Source organism: Lissotriton vulgaris, chromosome 2_1 (genome assembly GCF_964263255.1).
Source record: "Lissotriton vulgaris chromosome 2_1, aLisVul1.2, whole genome shotgun sequence".
Taxonomy (NCBI): Eukaryota; Metazoa; Chordata; class Amphibia; order Caudata; family Salamandridae; genus Lissotriton; species Lissotriton vulgaris.
Genome location: NC_141687.1, coordinates 907,238,463 through 907,258,026, shown reverse-complemented (window position 1 = coordinate 907,258,026; position 19,564 = coordinate 907,238,463). Strand labels below are relative to the sequence as shown.

General features: G+C 44.6%; 1 protein-coding gene across 3 annotated transcripts in view; it reads right to left on the bottom strand.

Moving 5' to 3' along the window:
- The window catches only part of INPP5B (inositol polyphosphate-5-phosphatase B), a 783,203-nt gene that overhangs the window by 242,428 nt on the left and 521,211 nt on the right, over positions 1-19,564 (bottom strand). For all 3 annotated transcript variants that reach the window (XM_086956440.1, XM_086956441.1, XM_086956442.1), the window contains 3 exons: positions 6,690-6,877; positions 5,538-5,649; positions 5,328-5,437 (listed from right to left, as the gene is read on the bottom strand). In XM_086956440.1, coding sequence (XP_086812566.1) covers positions 5,328-5,437; positions 5,538-5,649; positions 6,690-6,877 — 410 coding nt within the window. The remainder of the gene's footprint in view (positions 1-5,327; positions 5,438-5,537; positions 5,650-6,689; positions 6,878-19,564) is intronic.

Here is a 19,564-nt window from a genome sequence, read left to right as displayed (position 1 = left end):
TTCCGGGATTCGCAAAAATCGCGGAGTCAATGTCGATACACAAATGGCCAGTTCCTCATGAGGAAAAAGGTGGAAACCACATATGAGCTGGGAGCGGGGCAATTCTTACAATACGCTAAGATTTCACAAGTGGCCAGAGAGATTTGGCCATCGTTCACAGAAGAGCCCCCGATAACGAAAACCCTTCAAGTAATGATGAAATTGGTACAAGGCCGCCACATGATAACACACTTACATAGGGCACTTAGGGAAGACTTGCTGAGACATCCACTTCCATTACAAGACAAATAGGAGACAGTATTGGGCAGACAACTTACAGAAAAAGAATGGGAAAAGATACATGAGGGGGTAAAAGTGAGCTGCTCCAATGAGAGGTTCAAACCTATACAATACAATTATATTCACCAGGCTCACCTCACACCGAAGGTCCCAGGAAAATTTATCCAGAGAGGTCCGGCGCATGCCACAGATTTAGGCAACCGGAGGCTGATTTGTACATGTAGTTTGGGGATGCCAACAGGTGACAATCTTCTGGGACGAAGTGTTGCAAATAATAAAAAAGGCCACAGGGTGAGAGATCCCAAGAGAAATACGCACAGTTTTACTGGGTCTACTCCCTCACCTAAATGAAGAAACTAAGCAGGAAATTTGCTCTGCTAGGTTTAATCCTTGCAAAAAGGCGCATTGAGATTGCATGACAAAGACCTAAGACCCCAACTCTAGATAGCTGGTTAACAGACATGCGTGAATGGGCTACTGCTGAGCGAGTAAGAATGAAACTAGTGAGGAATGATGATAAACTGGCGGAAGACCTCCTCGCATGGTCACTGATGATATACGACCTACAGTCTAAGTCTGCCATGAACTCACTTACCGCAACACTTGACTCACAAACCTCATATAATACACAACAATAGGAATTATCTAAATGACAGCATGATATTCCACACAACTTCAGGAGAAGTCCAAAAGGGGGCAGGGGTGTTGAGGGAGTTCAGTTGTATTAAAAGGCATGTTTGAGCTGTTGATCACTCAATATGGTAGTCATCTGTGCAATACTCTATGTACCTCTGTAAGCCATAATATTGTAACAGTACGGTCAAGCAGTTATGTTCTGGGTGACACAAACCCACTACATTTATGTACACTACTGTAGTTGGAACCTTGTATTGCCATTTTTATGAAATGGCAATAAGAAGGTTTTAAAAAATAAAATTAAAAAAAAGACAGTATTGAAACAATAGCATCAGCTCCTCGCAGGAACACCAATCGGGTTTAACCAAAAGACAGACATGTCAATGCCCTAACAAGGACAGTCCCTTGAATATAAAAATCCCATATCACCTATACAGCCCAGGAATTGGGGCAAAACTAATGGAACATATAAACAGAGAAAGAGTAATTAGGACTCTGTATCACTTCGCCTGTCATGGAAGTGTCTCCATGGTGAGTCCGCCTGAGACCCAAAAAGATGGGCGCAGTCATAGGGCATATCGCCCAAACTTGCCAGTACAGCCTATGAAAAACTTGAAGTTCTTAACCATGCACGATGTTGTAGAGCCACAGAAGATACCATGGCCCGACCTACTAATTCAGGAGTATCCATATCACGTCTAATAATCAGCTTGGCCTCCTGATGGCCATCTCTAATCAGCTTTTCAACACCAGAATGGAGGATATCCGGAAGTGATGGCAATCTTGTCAGCAAAGAATCCTACAAATAACGGGAAAAACGCCCAAGAACACAATATGTGTTGGTGGACCTTACCGCAGAACTAGCCGAACAAAAGATGTGTTTGCCACATGCATCCTGATTTCTAGACTCCCTAGTCAATGGAGTCTTAGGTAAAAAATCCATATCCTGTGAAGCTGAAGAAGCCTGAACTACCGGGAGTGGTAGGATGTTAGAGGAGACAAACTGGTTCTCCAGGAGGGTGTCTGCGAGATATAGCACAGTCCACCGAGACCCGAGCATCAGAATTGGCCCAAGTATCCAACAGTATGTTGAACAGGGCCTCACTGTATGGAAGAAAAGACTCTTCCCCAGACTGTCCTTCATAAAGGACACCCATCAGAGGGTCAGTGGACTTCTCCAGCATCGGCAGTGACAAGTCCAAAACAGCAGCTACTCTCCTCAATACATCTTCAAAGGAGGAACTTGCCTCAGTAGCAAGACGAGGTGGGGAAAGTAGCCTGAGGCTGGAGAAGACTCCAGCCCACTAGCCTAACATAGAGCAGATATCCAACTCTCCTCGACCTGAGATGAAATATTCTCAGATGGGTTGAAAGGGTCCAGATCCTATTGTATCCTCTGTTACAAGGTGACCCTCCGAAGTCTCACCTTGAAAATTCATTTAAAATGCCACATTCCCACCAATTTGCTCTACCGACTCTGCAACCAACGCCGAGAGACTTCAAGAAGATGACGCTTCAACGTCGAGAGAAGGAGGAAAGGCTTCATTTGGCACTGCTACATCGATGTCCGAGTCAGCTAAATGGATGCCGAAGGTGGAGTCACAGAATGGCTGTACATAGGCGCCGTAGCGGACGCTGCTAACGCCAACCCATAGACTCAAAAAGGCCCAACCGACACTAAGGACGATCCCACAGCCGTGCCTTCACTCACTCCTTTGGGTCTGTGGAAGCTCCAGTTGAAGGTGGGGCCAAAGAGGAGATGTAGAGAGTTATAATACTCCCTCATTTAGGCCATCGAAGCCCCCGCTCCGGAAAAGACGGGGAGACGTGAGGCAGAGACGCAAGCGCACTCTTCAACTGGCAAGTGGGGGAGCCATAGGAGACGGATTCTCCACGCAACGAAGTCGGGTGGTGCTGCAACTTTAAATGCCTGCCTTTACACTTGGACGTTTCTGAAGTACGACGTCCTGGAGAACGGCCCCTGCTCCTGGAACGGCCTTGTGAACTGACCGCCCATGGGAAGAAGAAAGAGGCCACAAAGTCTCCGAGGACCAGACAACTTCACATGGCATTCCTTGAGCACCTTCAGTCTCTGCCAGGAGCCACAATCCTTGGAGTCGCAGTGTTCTCCCAAACACCACATACAAATGGAATGTGGGTCTGTAACCAACATTCGTCAAGTACAGGACTCACAAGGCGTAAAGCACAACGACATTGAAGAAAGGCACACTGTTCCCACCGACAAAATATGTCGAAATAGGGCGGGAAAATAGCCTGAGGATCTGCCTCTTCAGATCTGCATTGCAGCATGGAAAAGAATTAAGTGACTTCTTTGCGCCGATGGGGACTTATATGACTCCACTGACATCGCAACCAGAGTCGACGTCATCATTGAGCCGTAAGGAGCCATCCCCAGCACGCAGAGGGACTGCTGAAAAATTTCTGACGCCTGGGGAGAATTCAAAAGTTAAGGAATCTACGGCTACATGCCAATCACTTTTATGGGGTCAGCGATGTCACAAGGACATCACGTTTGGTGTCGAACTAAATCGCCATGCCCATACCATCAGTTTAGAGCTATGAAGAAAGTTTTCTAGACTAATCTTACACAAGGGGGAAGAATACTCAGGAGGTGAGGAATCTACAGGTGAAAGTAGGCGTCAAACGAAATCGGTATCCCCTACCAACAGGGTAGAGCTATGGAGAAACGTTTCCCAGAACAGACTGGCACCAGGAGAAGTAATCCAAGAGGTGAGTGATCTACAGGTAGAATTATCCATCAAAAGATATAAATTGAAGGCTGAAGTATCCCTTTTCAGTAGACAGATGGAAACACAACAGAGACTGTACATCGACTACATAGTTGTGCAGAAAATACTTGGTTGCTACTTAAGTAAGATCATTGATAATGTCAATGGTAATATGATATACACTGTCAGAAGTGATGTCACAGATGATGTAATTTGGGATGGCTTCTGAGCATATAAATACTGAATATTGCTATGAATACAATTCACTAGCAATACATATCGGCATAACATTTTGTGAAGAAAGAAGGGTGCAGTATCTCTTCCACATGACGATAAACTTGTAATGAAAACATAATATAACAGAAATATAGTTCCATTTTTAGCAAACAGGTGTTTAAACAGGAGTCACTTTCCGCATCAGTGATTTAATCTATATCAATAATTAAATGATATGAGACTTCATGAATTATAAATATTGTCATTTGTATGGTCACCTGAAATATTGCATTTGAATTCACAAACAGAGCATACAGGGAGTTACGGTGGCATAGCTGGTAAATGTCTATACCTTTTAGATTTTTGGGGTTAGCAAAAGGGTCTGATCGAAAAATCTCAGGTGCATTTTTGAGTTATCAGAATACATTATTATTTTGTATGAGTGAACAACCATGACACTCCTTTAATAAAGTTGTTTCTGTGAGTTTCTTTAGTTTGGGCCCAGAGTGTGTGACTAGTCCTACAACTCATGTTACGCCACATATTCATTTAATCTACTAGAAATAAATAGTGCATTGTAAGGAGGCAGTGAGATTCTATGTATCACCCATATTGTGAAATATCCACAAGCACGTAAACTTACCTCAGCAGGATTGGGCAGCAGTTTCAGTAGCACTAAAATGCTCTACATGGAACAAATGGTGAAAGACTTTGATCACATATGATTAGGAAAATTACCACAGTCAACACTGACATTAATAATGAATCCAACTGGTCATCCAACTGTTCAAAGTATTGGTTTATTGAACAGTACAAACTGATTGTTTCTATTTTGTTTGATATACTGGAGTTAATACATTTTCCCATCCCAGACAATAACCGTACTACCAAACTGAAGAAGAGGTAGTATGAATTATTGAATAATATCAGCTCTTAGCTCAGCGTTCAACGATAGTATCCCTCTTTTATTTGAAATTATATTAGTAAATAAAAAAGCTATTATAAAAAGTAAAAACATTGTAAAAATACATAATTGCCCAAGAAGAGCACCAGAAGTGAGAAACTGTATAATCATTCATAACTAAAAACAGCACCGGACACAAAGTAGATTTCATCTATGATAAAAGATCAATTTAACTGGCATATATGATTCAATAAAGAGCGCATTATGCCCAAAGTTAGTATAAAGTTCAAAAATTAATCTATCTTTCAAAGGAACTACCTACTTCGAAGTGTGATGGATCGGCAGCAAATGAACAAAAATAATTATATTTAATCCATTGGGAATATAAACAGTTTGTTCCCCATACCCGTCTGCATTTTGTTACAGTGGTAAGAAACTCCTCTCACATGTGCAAGAACTCTCATGGTCACTGCCTCCTCAAAAATCTGAAGGAAATTCTTGCTCGAACTGGTTTGTAACAGAGAAAATAAAAAATCACAAACCTTGTGTCCCATTCATCAGTGCCAGTGTCATATTTGTAAGTAGGCTGGAAATTAATTTCCCCTTCTATAAAGTCCTCAAATACAGCTTTTTCATCCATCTGTATCTTAAGCTGGAAACAAAGATGCATAGTTCTCATTTAGTATAAATATTACAATTCACGAGCTGAAGAAATATATTTTGTTTGTTCAGTCCTTATGACTAACAAGTACCTGATCAAACTGATACAGTTCATGAAAAGCTTTCTTCTTGATCAGTATCTTCACTGTCTCCAATTCTAGGTCTTGTATTCTGTAATTGAGATCTCCGAGCCACAATATAACCCTAGGAGACAATTAAAATTCATTTACTTTTGTACTCTTGTGATAAAAGCTTCAGACATAAAATTTAATTTAATCATACAGTGGCAACAAATTAAATGGATGAGCTAAGGAGACTAAACCACTGTGCCAAAATAATTCATACAATATGTTGTAATCTTTGATAATCGTCAGTAAGAAAATCTGCTTTTGTAGTATGTAATGTTTTGGCACTCACTAAATGATCAGCTCAATGGAGTTTCACAAGTTTTATAATAAAGATGTTCTCTTCTAGTTAGAAAATTATTAGATGTCCTCTTTTTTAAAGCTCACTTCTTAAGATGGAAACGTAGTCTAGTTCAAATTATTACACATGAAAAAGATGCAATTTCATTTATTAACATAATTTTATACTTTAAGTACGGGGTGGGGAGGAGGGACTGTGGCGATACTCGGAGGTAGCAATGTTATCGCTACACTGCCAATAAACGTCTTTACATGGCTGGTGAATAAACCAGTCTCACTTAGGATTTTTTGAAAGCCAGCATATGTTTAAATTTTGCTATATTTATTGGCATATTTTGTGTAAACTATGATTCTGTTTAGAAACATAACCCCATGTTGTAAAATCAAGGTCTAATCGACGATATTTCAGGAAATGAAGTACACATAGTAGAAACAGATGTAAAGAAGGAGGAGGGTAACACAGTAACCGTGATATCAATTCTGCTACAATTTAGTATTTCCAAAATTATGCCACTGTAACTTGTCAGTGATGGTGCAATCAGTTTTATCGTCGAACTTTCCACCCATGTACCTTACATACCACAAAAATGTCAATTGGTTATTGAAAGATAGGGAAATCTGTACACTCTACGTTTAGTGTTATGTACATGGTGGACTACATAATTTAATTGAATGGTTTGGTGTTTAAAGCAGAAGACAGGTGAAGTCATTCACCAAAAGTCTGAGAAACAAAGAAGCAGATATGTGTGACAGAAATAAGACTCATTCACTCCTTCACAAGAGGTCAGCAGACAGTAAGTAGCAGAACCTGAAACATACTCATGTTTTCGTATGGTTAGCGGAGGCGACTGTAAATCATGTTGTGGGAAATGCATTCTGGAACAGATGTCTCGGAAGTCTTGATTTCGTCGTTCATGCTCCTCTACATGAGCTGCCAGGTGCGAGTTTACAATACATACGTTCGTGTTATGAAACTTGAACCTAACTGAAACTCCACCTTTATTACCCTATAAACAAATCAAATGAAATCAGTGACAATGTGAAACAGCATAGGAGCACTTCAAGGTAGTCAGTAAAAACATTAAAATCTCATTAAATAATATTAAAGGTGGCTGCTTCAAATTTTTTCAACAAAAAAACAAACAATTGTCAATAATTCTATTAAAGACTTCTATCCCATCTTCGCCTTCACATCCTACCATCTCCACCCATCGCTCCCAATTCTTCCAACCTCATTTTAGCTACCCTGTACCGTAATATCTTCCTCCTACAACCCTTGGAGCGACTCCACCCATAGGACTCTTAGTGCAGACCTTTCTCTATAAAAGACCAAACCCAGTGACAACACTGATTGTCCTACAGGAGGAAATGAATGATTTGTGTGACAGGTTATACTCATCGTAGCTGCCACACTGGCCACTGCTTGCCACGTGAGCTACAAGATGAGGTGTAACAGGAACAGCAACACAAGCTGCAACACAAAGTACAAAATGAAGTGACAAAAACTGAAACATCTGCTCCCCGTCCACATAACAGCCTAAAACTGAATTATATTTAACAGACATACAGGCATATGCATCAAAGTAAATACCGGGAACAAATGGGCAGATTCTCAGAATCAAAAATCGCAATTTAAGGAATCTCTAAATTGAGATTCCTTAAATTGCGATTGCATTTAAGGAATCCCAAATTGAGATTCCTTAAATGCAATGCATGAGAGTCAAAAAAATAGCGAATTCGCTAATAGGGGGAGCAAATTACCATGAAGTTGGACTTCATGGTAATTTGCTAAAACTTTGAAAAAAGCACTTTTGTGCAGTTTTCAAAGTTTCATGTTGCGCACACACATGCCCTTGGGGCATGTGTGTGTACAACATATGTGCATAGATCAATTTCAGGGGTGCAACAGGGTATCATTTTGACACCCTTGCACCCTTGAAATTGAATGAGCAATTTGCAAGTAGCTACTGGTACTCGCAAATTTCTCATGCAATCTCCAATTCATTCCTATGGGCCTGGAGGCCCATAGGAATGAATGGGACAGCATTCCTTAATTGCGACTAGCAATTTGAGAGTAGCAATTAAGGAATGTTAAGGAATCACTATTTTAATAGAGATTCCTACATGCATAGGCTTTTGCTATTCCTAAATACCGATTTCTTAAAAATCGCTATTTAGGAATAGCAACAGGCTACGTTGATGCATCTGCCAGATAGTTTTCAACAAGCATTCAAAAGCTCCCTACAGAAAAACTCAGTAATCAAACCAATATTTGCTCCCAGAAAAGGTCTACTATTCAACCTGACTTAAATTGTAATTATCCTCAACCATGCCCAAACTAAACCATCTGTTATGCTTGCTAAAATGCAATATCTTCAAGCAGAATGAAAAATGCCCTAGCTATCGTAACGGAAAGTTTCAATTCTTTTAAGGAATCAGAGGTGAGGACTATGCATACTCATTTTTCTTTATTTTTTAAAGCAGTCATTTTAACAACTTCTCAGAACTACTGTTCCCATGAACCCTGGGGAATAGGAGAAGAAACAATCACAACAGTGTAAGCCAATCAGTAGACAGGTCATGATATAGCCAATCAGGAACCCATGTGATGTTAAATAGCTCTTCAGTCAAAACCCATTGTCCACTTTCGTGTGTGAGAAAAGCAGACTACCAGAATCAAGCATCCTGTCTGGTAGGAACCACCCTAGGAAAGAACAGTGTAATCAATCACAGGTCAGAAGGAATTAGTTACTTACCTGTACACTATAGTTCTCCAGTATTATCTTTCATAGATTCACATGCTTGTATCTTCCCCGTCGTCATGGTGGGAGTCTCACGGTAACAGAATGACCAAAGCAGTATCATAGAGATGAAAAAACTGCATAGAAAAGCCCATAGGGACTGTATTATTTGGTAACCAGACCTCCTCATTGTTTGGTCCAAAAGTCCGCCAATCAGCTGCCCTGACCTCACACTCCCAGCAGAACCTTCCTGCCTCAGATTTCCAGCCCCAAGTGCGAGACATGGATAAATACCGAGATAAAGGTTCTACCTGAGAAACGGGGAGGTGGGCGGGCGCATGTGAATCAATGAAAGATAATACTGGAGAACTATAGTGTACAGGTAAGTAACTAATTCCTTCTCCAGTATTACATCTTTCATAGATTCACATGCTTGTATCAGAGTAGCAAGTAGTACCCAAAACCTGGAGCGTTTCCATGGTAGAACTCAGTAGTATGGTTCTGCTGCGTAGATACCTTTAAAATATAATCTGTTTGAATATCTTTATTCGGCGAAGTATCACCATAAAAGAAATACAAATACATAACATTTCAAGATTATCAGTAAAAGATTATAAAATACAATAAAATCATAGACACCTCATTCATTAATTAATTGCTAACTGCAAAATCGTCCTCAGCTTGTGGAAACACCGGAGTGTAATTTCAGTAAGCGGGAACGTGTCATCCATGCGCTTCCCAAAAATTTAGCCACCCCACAGATCATACTGGCAGAAGAAGAATCTGTAGAGAGGACACATAATGCCTGGCTATGGCACCTCAGCCCTAGTTCCCTACAGACGGGTTTCAACCAGAATTTCCGCGCCCCTTTGTAGGCTGGGCAGGCAAAAAACAAGTGAGCCACCGATTCCTTTGGGGCCGCACAGCCAGGGCATGCACGCAAGCGGGCATCTGTGCTCGTCCATTTCACCGTAAAGTCATGAACAGGGAGCGTCCCATATCGCAATTTTAAGTACAGCGCTCGATCCAACGGTTTGGTTATTAAGTCGAGAAAGGGTTCCAGTTTTCGCACACACTTAATTGACAAAAATTGGTCAGTAAGTGAGCCCACATTCGTAGTCCTCATAACATTGCTCTGCACCCAGTCCCAGTACAGTTTTTTAATAACATCTTTGGGTGGTGGTGATTGCGACTCCCATGCCTCTCTTAGACCCAAGCTGAAAGCCAATTCTTTCAGTTTATTTAACCATCCTATTTTTTTACATGTGTCCAGTAATAGTAGTTCGTCCAGCCCTTCTGCATACTTTGCGAGCTCCTCAGTTCTTCTTAGCCGGGACCAGAAGAGCAGCGGGCGTAGCCTCACCAAGTCCTTTACTGTTTTCCTGCCCAGATCTAATCTAAGTGGGATCATTGGGGTGGAAGCGGGAAGAGTTACCACTTTCCTAAAAAAATTGTTTTCCGCTATCATCAAATCTGAAACCCCTTCAAACCCCCAAAGTTCGGAGCCATAAAGTGCTGCAGGAAGAATCTGTCCCTCATAGATGGTCATAGCTGGGGAGACCGGTTTACTAGTTGATTCCCGGAGCTCCTTCAGCGTCACCCCGGATACTCTCCGATGATTTAATAACATTTTGGAAAGATGATCCTTCCAAGTCATACGGCTGTTAATCCGGACACCAAGATAATCGAAAGACTCGACCAGCTCGAGGGGGGCGTTGTTGAGCACAAAATTATTTTTAAATCTTTTTGAGGGTGCAAAGCCATCAATTTGGTTTTCGATGTGTTGATTGTTAAGCCTCGAGTGGTGCAGAAGGAGCTAAATCGATTCAAGAGTTTTTGTAAGCCCACCGGGGATTTAGATATTAATAGGGTGTCATCAGCGAAGAGAAGTGTGGGGATTCTCTCCCCCGCCAGGGTTGGGGCATCAGACTCCTCCCCCTTCAGATGGTCAACCACTCCATTTACAAATAGGGAGAAGAGAGTCGGAGCCATGACACAGCCCTGACGTACTCCTCTCCGCACTGGGATCCTGTCTGTTAATTGTCCCTGGGATCCCCATCTAACCCTCGCATAGTTCCCCTCATGTAGCTTTACAATTAGGCTCAGAAGACCACTGGGAAAACCCATCTCTCCAAGTATTTCCCAAAGTTTTGTACGGGGGACCAGGTCGAATGCAGTTTTGAGATCTATGAAGGCCATATACAACTGCCTTTCATGATGGTAACCGCCTTCCAATAGATGGCAAAAAAACGAAAGACCTGGTCCATCGTACCTACCTTCCTTCTGAACCCCGCTTGTAAGTGGGAGAGGATACTAGCCTCCTCTATCCAGTCGCCTACTCTTGAGATGATGACCCTGCCGACCACTTTCTGGATTATGTCTATCAGACTGATAGGTCTGTAGTTCGCGGGGTCATCTCTAGCCCCCCTCTTATACACAGTAACTACCTCGGCCCCTTTCCAGGAGTCTGGTACCTGATGTCCCCTCATGATCAGATTCATTATTATCGCAATTAAATTGGCCCAGGCCTCTGGCTCCGCCATCAACAGATCTCCAGGGATGCCATCCTGCCCGGCGGCTTTCTTAGGGGTAAGGTGTCTAATCGCCAACACTACTTCTGCGGCTGAAAATGGAAGGGCGTTATCATCTCTGGGGTCCCCTTCACCCAGGCTATTCACCCCAGAACTAGTTGTTTCCTCAGAGTCTCCATATAGGGATGAAAAATGAGTGAACCATTGCTGGCAAGTTATATGATCAGCCAATGGTTGCGATTTTCTCTGCCTTGTTCTATTAACCAAATCCCAAAAAAGGTTCGGGTTCCTACTGCTCACAGCCTTGGAAAGATCCTGCCAGTGCTGTTCCTCCCACTCCTGTTTGGCCAATGCTACTGCTTTCAGATAATCCTTCCTGGCCGCTCTAACCAGTAAAGGGTCCCCTGAAAGCAGAGCTTTTGTCAATTTTTTCCTGTTGTTCTTACAATGATCATTGTACCATGGTTTACAAAGAGTAGAGGGTATAGCGGGAGCCCTATTACTTTTCCCCTTCGAGATAAAAAATTGGCCAACTTGCTCTATTGTGGTTTTATAGGCAGAGTCAAGGGAGGGGTGTTGGGGATTGGCGATCCGATTTTCACCCACCCAGACTTCTAAGTCAGAAGACAACCCCTCAACCAGCGTTTTGATGATTCCTATATCGCCCTCATTAAGGTTAGCCTTATCCCATTTCAATCTACGGTTATTGTTAAATGGGATAACTTCTTTAGTTGTTTTTAAGGTGACAATCGCTCGCCTGTCATTCAGAACACCCCAATTGAACTTACAACACAAGGGATTGTGGTCACTATCCTGACTTGGGACGACCTCCATATCAATTAAGTCCAGCCAGAATCCAACATCCATTAGGATGTAATCGATTCGGGACGGCCCTGAGAGTCTATTAAAGGTCAATGCCCCTGACTGATCAGATACAGTCCTGCCGTTAAGGGCTCTTAATTTGTGGTCCCTTGTCAGTGCATTAATTTGTATGGCCCTAGGTGACCACTTCCTAATGGGGGGCAGGGAAAGAGTTGGGATGGACCATTTTGAATCCTCCTCTTCAATTCCTAAGGGGTCATCTCCGAGAAGGGGTTCAAATGTACAATTAAAATCACCCCCCACAAGTATTTTAGCTGAGCTGGAGCAATTGCCTAAGGCCAAGTCCAGGGCTGTTAAGGTCAAAGAGGGGGAGTCACCCTGTGTCCCTCTCGCATAAACATTAAAGAGGTCCAACTTGACGACATCCTCCTGTCCTCTTGCCGAAAGGTGGAGTATATCATTGCACTCCTCATTATGGCTTGTGACCACCCAGTTCAGATCTATTTTTATCCAAACTAAGAGGCCTCCCGATGGTCTGCCCTTTCCCTTGCTTACAGCAGGCACAGAGTAAGTAGTATACCCCGATTTATGTAGAGGAACTAGACTCCATGTTTCCTGAAACAGGCAGACATCAAACTGCTCAATAAGTGAGTGCCACTCCGGGATTTCTAGCTTCCTCTTTAGCCCAGCAATATTCCAAGAAAGGAGGTTTATTACCCGCCGTCCTCTGGGCGTAGAAGTGTAACCCCCCTCGGGCATACTCTCAGTATCCACCCTGGTCATAGGGCTCCCCCCCTCCTGGGCCAATGAAATGGGGGTAGCGAGGCAACCAGCCACACTCGTCAATGGCCCAGCTAGCCTAGAGTCCTCAGTGATGACATTGGTGGTCGCCATAAGGGCTGTGGATAGACTAATTTCTTCAATATCTATGCTACCACAAGGTGGACAAGAGACCTCATCCCCGAGAGGTTCCTTATCATTGTCATTTCCCCCCCCCCATGCCCCCAACTTCAATCACAGTCTTCCAACCCTGACAGTTGGGAAAACCGATTGTAAGTATCCAATAGTTCATACTAGAGGCCTTGTTCAACATATGTCTGAATATACACAGAGCAAATAATAAGAAAACCGAACAACATTTGAAGAGTACATGACAAGTTCTTCACAGAAAGACTTATTAAACCATCTATATTAAAATATATACTGTACATAATATAAACACAGAGTAAAGAATACCTTATTGGAACAGACGTCTCAGAACAGCGTGTCCCACTGCTGTGTCCTCTTTCCACGCAGTGTCCAGGCAGTAGTGCCTGGTAAATGAATGCACACTCCTCCACGTTGCCGCTCTGCAGATATCAGGCAGAGACACTGCTGCAAACAATGCCATAGATGTCGCCATCTTTCCTGTGGAGTGAGCATTCACCCTGGAACGCAGCGGCTTTCCAGCTTTTTCATGACATTTAATGATTGCCGACGATATCTATCTGGCAATACTCAGTCTTGACAGAGGCAGTCCTTTTCTCTGACCCTCAAATGCAATAAGTAATTGTTTCGATTTCCGAAATGTCTTAGGTTCGCTCAATGTAGAATTTCAAACACCTGGATATATCTAAGGAATGCAGAGCCCGACACTGACTTAGTTCCTGTCGTCGACGCCGCTGTCGTCGTCGAAATAGACGTCGTCGACGCTGAAGTCATCGATGGGGCTGATGTTTTTACCACAGATTTTGAATCAGAAACCATGGAAACTGGTCGCCGGAGCAGAAGATGCCCCTTTCTGACCTGACGACTTCTTGAGAGGAGTATGAGGTAGAGAAGACACCTCCTTCCCCTTAGACTTTTTAGGCTCCACCATTTCTTCAGAATGTGAGGCCTTTCTCTTTCTAGGTGTTTGAGAGCAGCAGACTCCTCACCTGAATCTGAATCTGATGCGGCCTTCTTTTTTTGAAGCCACAGTAGCAGACGAGCCTCTCTGTCCCAAAAAGTTTTAGCAGAGAAGGTTCTACAATATTTACAGTCCTTAGCAACATGCTTTGGATTAAGACAGTATAGGCAGTCCTTTTGAGGGTCTTCAGAGAAAAGCCTTTCCACAGGATCTGCAAGGTCTGAAAAGCCTCTTTTTAGAGCGCTCAGCCATTATAAGGCAAAATAATTGACAGACAATACCTTATCCAGAAGAAAATTCCGTTGAAAAGGGCCAAAAGTTCAGACTTGAAATACCAAACTGAGCAGAGCTCAGGGAGACTCCTTCCTCACACGAAGTCGGTTGGAAATTTGAGGCCGGAAGGTTCTGCTGGGGAGTGTGAGGTCAGGGCAGTAATGCTGATTGGCTGACTTTTGGACTAAACAATGAGGAGGTCTGGTTACCAAATAATACAGTTCCTATGGGCTTTTCTATGCAGTTTTTTCTTCTCTATGATACTGCTTTGATCATTCTGTTACCGTGAGACTCCCACCATGACGACGGGGAAAATACAAGCATGTGAATCTATGAAAGATGTAATACTGGAGAAACTAAGTTAACAATTCATAAAGCACGGCCGCAATTACAACAGACAGTACAAATGAAATGCAAGATATAATCACAACATAGGTACACTTACCGGTCACGGGGAGGGAGTCGAAATTGACACAGAACATCTCAGGCTGTGATAATCCTCGCCGCGAGTCTGTAATAGAATTGAAACTTTCTATTACGATAGCTAGGACATTTTTCATTCTATGTCAGGACCGGAGGCGAGAATTATGCATGTTCAAACCTTATCCACAACCTGCTGTGCCATATCACAAACTGACTTTAAATAAAACGTTTTAAAAGTGGAATAAGACGACTGGTCGGCCGCATTCATAATATCTTCCAGCCGAGCACCCAGACTGAAGGCTTTAGAAGCAACTGCTACATGAGCCAAATGAGCCTCAAACATTTTCAAATCAATGCCAGCCTCCTGCATGACCGACCTCATGCCAGTGGGCTATGGTAGGAGAGTAGACTGCTTTGTGGGGCTTGAGCAGCGCTATCAGAAGCTGACGCTAAGCCGGGTAACGGAATTCTTCTGTCATTTCCTCGTAGACCTTGAGGCATAGCACCACACGTAGCTTGGGCATCTCCAGTAAAGGCGGGTAAGAGATTACTCTGGTGTGACATTTAGTGCGCCAACTAACCGTAAAGGAAACCCAGAAGGAGAAAAAAGTTCTGCCTGTAATGTCCAAGGCTCTTACCTCCAAATCCCGCCTGCAAAAGACGAAACAAAGAAGCATCCCAAGCTTCGCAGAAAGCTCCTTCCTGGACAAAAATGTCTTTGGTTGCCAAGACAGAAATAAGTTGAGGACTTTATTTACGTCCCAGAGGGCAGAGTAACAAGGTTCCAGAAGAAGGGACAGCCAGATTTATCTGAGGAGGCGGTACACAAAGGGATGTTCTCCAACTGGAGAGCCGTCAACAGGAATATGTCCCACCGAGATGGCCGAGCAAAAAGTATTGATACATCGATTGGCCAAACCTTGCCTTGCGAGGGAGGCCAGGAAGATCAGCATCTATATTACATCTGCTCCCACAGGATCACAATCCAGTCGCACACACCAACCAGTCCATCAATTCCAAGCTGGCTTTTAGCGCTTGACTGTACTACTGGCCCATGCCTTTGAGAGGAGATCCTCAGCTTCTCGCAAAAGGCCTGGTATTGACCATCTACTCCTGACACCGCCCAGGCCATCGGGGAGAGGGAACCTCTGGAATCAACGGATGCGGCATCTGATCCGGATTTAGGAGGAGGCACGAAAACAGGGGGAGTCAGATTGGAAAATCCCAAGAAAGTTTCAGTAGAACCAGAAACTACCCTTGAGACCTCCAAGTCGGGGTGACCATGACTACCTCTGCCCCCTACTGTCTGATCTGAGCTGATGCCCGGGTAATCATTGCGAATGGGGGAAATGCAGAACCCCTTTCCAGACACCAGTCCTGCAGAAATGCGTCCGTGGCCAACGCCAATGGATCCGGCCTCCAGCTGAAATTTCTTGGCAACTGAGAGGCAAATAGATCGATTGAGAATGGACCCCAAGACGATGAAGCTGCACTAATACATTCGGGTGCAGCCCATTAAAACTGGAGTCCCGAAGGTTGCGTGAATGCCAGTCCGCAATCTGATTCTCTGACCTGGAAGGTATTCCGCCGTAACCGAAATCTGATGCTGCAGGCAATATTGCCAAAAACTGGACGTCTTGAGGAGAACACACAACTGAATCCTGTCCCTGGTCTAGCAGCGGACCCCGAATGATCCGGGTAGGAGTTACAGGCAACTGATGTGCAGCTCCTGCTCTTGGGAGGACAGCACTCCCCTCATGGAGATGTCTCCACACCTGGCGCCCCATTCAGATCTGCTAATTAAACAACAGGGAGTGGTGATGGACAGAGTTTCTGAATTAAGCAGAATACTCTCTCCCAGTCAAGAGATCAGGGCTTAATCCAACACCGTTTTTTAGCTCACTGCACCATCCCAGCTCAGAACCTGGCTATATGCAAATTAGTCTGTCCCTGGCCCAGTGCATCATGGGAACAGGGCAAACCAAACTACCAAGCCAATTCTTTCACTGGGAAGGAAACAAGCTTCCGGGGACCGGTTTCTGGCATTTCAGCCGTCTTCGGCCCGGCTTGCTTGAATCCTGATGGTGCAATGAGCAAGGGACTCACGTCTGAGTATACCCTTCCACGCTTATGGTGGACAAAATAATTAAACAACAGGGGGTGGTGATGGACAGAGTTTCTGAATTAAAACCGTTTTTCAGTATGTGAGACCCTTTTGCAAGTGGGCTGCCTTTAAGCGGTAATGGGCCGGGTAATGAAGAGGGCCCAGGAAAATTGCCTGGATAGACGAGGCAAGCAGACCTCCTGCCCGGGCAAGGTGTCTGAGAGAAACCCAAGGGTTTGCCAAAGTGTTGCGCATCTCGTGATGTATTTTAGACATCTTGATAAGGAGGATGCTCAAGGTGGTGCTGGTCGAATCGATCACAAAACCCAAAAAAGTGATTGACTGAGACGGGAGCAACAGTGACTTCTTGTTGTTGATGACAAACCCCAAACCTTGCAACAGGTCGACCGTCATCTGCAACTGGAGGTACAGCTGCTGAGGACACCGAGCCAGGAGAAGCATATCATCCAAATAGACAATAAGTCGGACTCCTTGGACCCGAAGGAACTCCACAGCAGGTTTGAGAACCTTAAAGAAGCCCCATGGGGCTGAAGACAATCCGAAAGGCAGAGTAGAGAACTTGAATGTCTGGTTGTGCAAGATGAACTGTAGAAACCTCCATTCCGGGTGAAAAATTGGAATGGATAGGTAGGCGTCTTCTTTTAAATCCAGCCAAACCATCCAGTCTGTTGGAAGCAAAAGTTCCCCCAGAGGATGGATGCCCTCCATCTTGAAGTGGTGATATAAAATCCACCTGTGGAAACTGCAGATTTATGACTGGCCGCTAAACTCATCCAGTCTGATGGAAGCAAAAGGTCCCCCAGAGGATGGATGACCTCCATCTTGAAGTGGTGATATAAAATCCACCTGTGGAAACTATGCAGGTTTATGACTGGCCGCTAAACTCTATCTGATTTGTCCACCCAAAAAATATTGCTAATGAAGCCCCAAGGGTGGGGAACGTAAAGACAAATTGCGCCCTTTCCCAGAAGTGCAAAAAACTCAATGTCTACCAACGTTGCCTTGTGCTCGAAAAACTGGATATGTCGAAGAAGAACAGGCTGGGAGGGGGAGCCGTAAAACTCTATGCCTGGATTGTCCGGAGGACTCAAGTGTCGGAGGTAATACAACTCCAAGCAAGAATGAAACCAGCCAACTGCCGCCACCCCACCTTTAGAGATGAAGAAGGCATGGCGCTCAACAGGAATGGGTGTGGCGCCAGATCCTTTGCATTTTCCTCGAAAACACTGGCCTTTGGTCGGGTAGAAGGCGGCGTAACGGGTGGTATCTTGGTAGCCATGTCAGGAGCCTTGCCCTCGAGCATATTGGTGAGCACCACGACTGGAGCCCCTACCTCACCTGGCCCCCTGGAAAACCCAGGGATGGAAGATCCTCTTAATGGACGACTGTGCCCTGTCTAGAAAAGTGAAAGTGTTGATGAACTTTCCAAGCTCTTTTTTGATTTTCTCTCTGAAAAGGCCCCCTTGAGTCACTGCACCAGCCTCAGAGCTGACTAGGTCCTCTAACTTGGGGTCCACTTTGATAAGGAAAGAACGTCAGCGTTCTGCCGACAAAGCGCAGTTTGTGTTCCCGAACATGATGATGATGGTTCACTGCGCCCAACCCGAGAGAACCTTTAATGATATGATAATACCTGACGCATCATGTCGATAATCTTAGTCAGGGGCTCAAGGTTGTCTAAGAGTTTGTCTTTGCATGCGCGCCAGGACTTATTGATCCAAATAAACTTGGACAGCAGAGTGGGCGTGGTGTGGTCGAGCTCTGGCGTTAAGGAAACCTTAACCCTTGAAGGATGGGTGAGGGCACGATGCACACAGGCGGCTCCTCGCCTCCTTTTCCAAAGGCGTGTGGATGTGCGCCGCCACATAGGAGACAACCTGGTCAGAAGGGGAACACTCCGCCGACCTGGGATGGATAATGTCGTCCGGATTTAGTAAATCCGATCCTGGGGCAGAGGCGGAGTGGTCTGTGGACTGCAGGAGAGAGGAGGGGGATGAAGGCAGAGAAGGCCCGTGGCCATCATCCTCACCACCCTGGTGGATGTCCTGATCTGGGGAATTGGGGCCCGGGGAGCAGGAGTGAGTTGGACTCCCAGGGAGTGGGGGGTCCTTATTAAGAAAAGTGTGTGAGATGCTCAAAAGCATCATGGTCTACACCCACCAATTTCTAGTGCTTGACAGGAGCCTCCTCACCCTGGGCGGAAGGAATAGGGGTTTGAGAGCCCACATGGGGATTAGCCAGGTTCGCCAGTCTGGCGCATTCTTGCGCGAATTGCTGCGAGAGCTGCTGCGCCATGGGGCCCATGGCCTCTGCTACTGCCCTGTAAAAAAAGGTATTCACTGCCTCATAGAAATCATCATCAAAGGGCTAGTACCCAAGGGGAGGCCCCTGTGTATCCTCATATTCCTCCATAGCGCTAGTAAGGATACCAATCAACACTGATGGTGAAATTAACAGGTACAAAAGAGTTGGAAGACAAACCAACAACTTTCACAAGGCAGTGCCTTCAATTATATATGTAGGACACAGGCATGGGACACACACCCCTGGTAAAGTTTAATTCAAATGGGAGATTAAGCCTGGGAGGTGTGTCCCTGAGCGCCTAGCGTGTAGCAGAGAGAAAACAGACAAGCTCTCACAGGCCGGCAGCGATGCTAGGAGCAAAGCAAAAATGTTACAGAGGATTACTACTCCCCTAGGGTTTCAGGCGCGAGGTGCGCTGAAATACTGACCCCGTACAGCGAGGCTTAACTGTGCTCACCAAAATGGTCCTATCACGGGCTACAGACCTAATTAATTACTGGGCGTCACTTCAGGCACCAGGCTACTGAAAATGTGGTGCACGATCTCCGCCATCAGTGAGGAGTAGAGATCCAGGATTGGGTGCATTC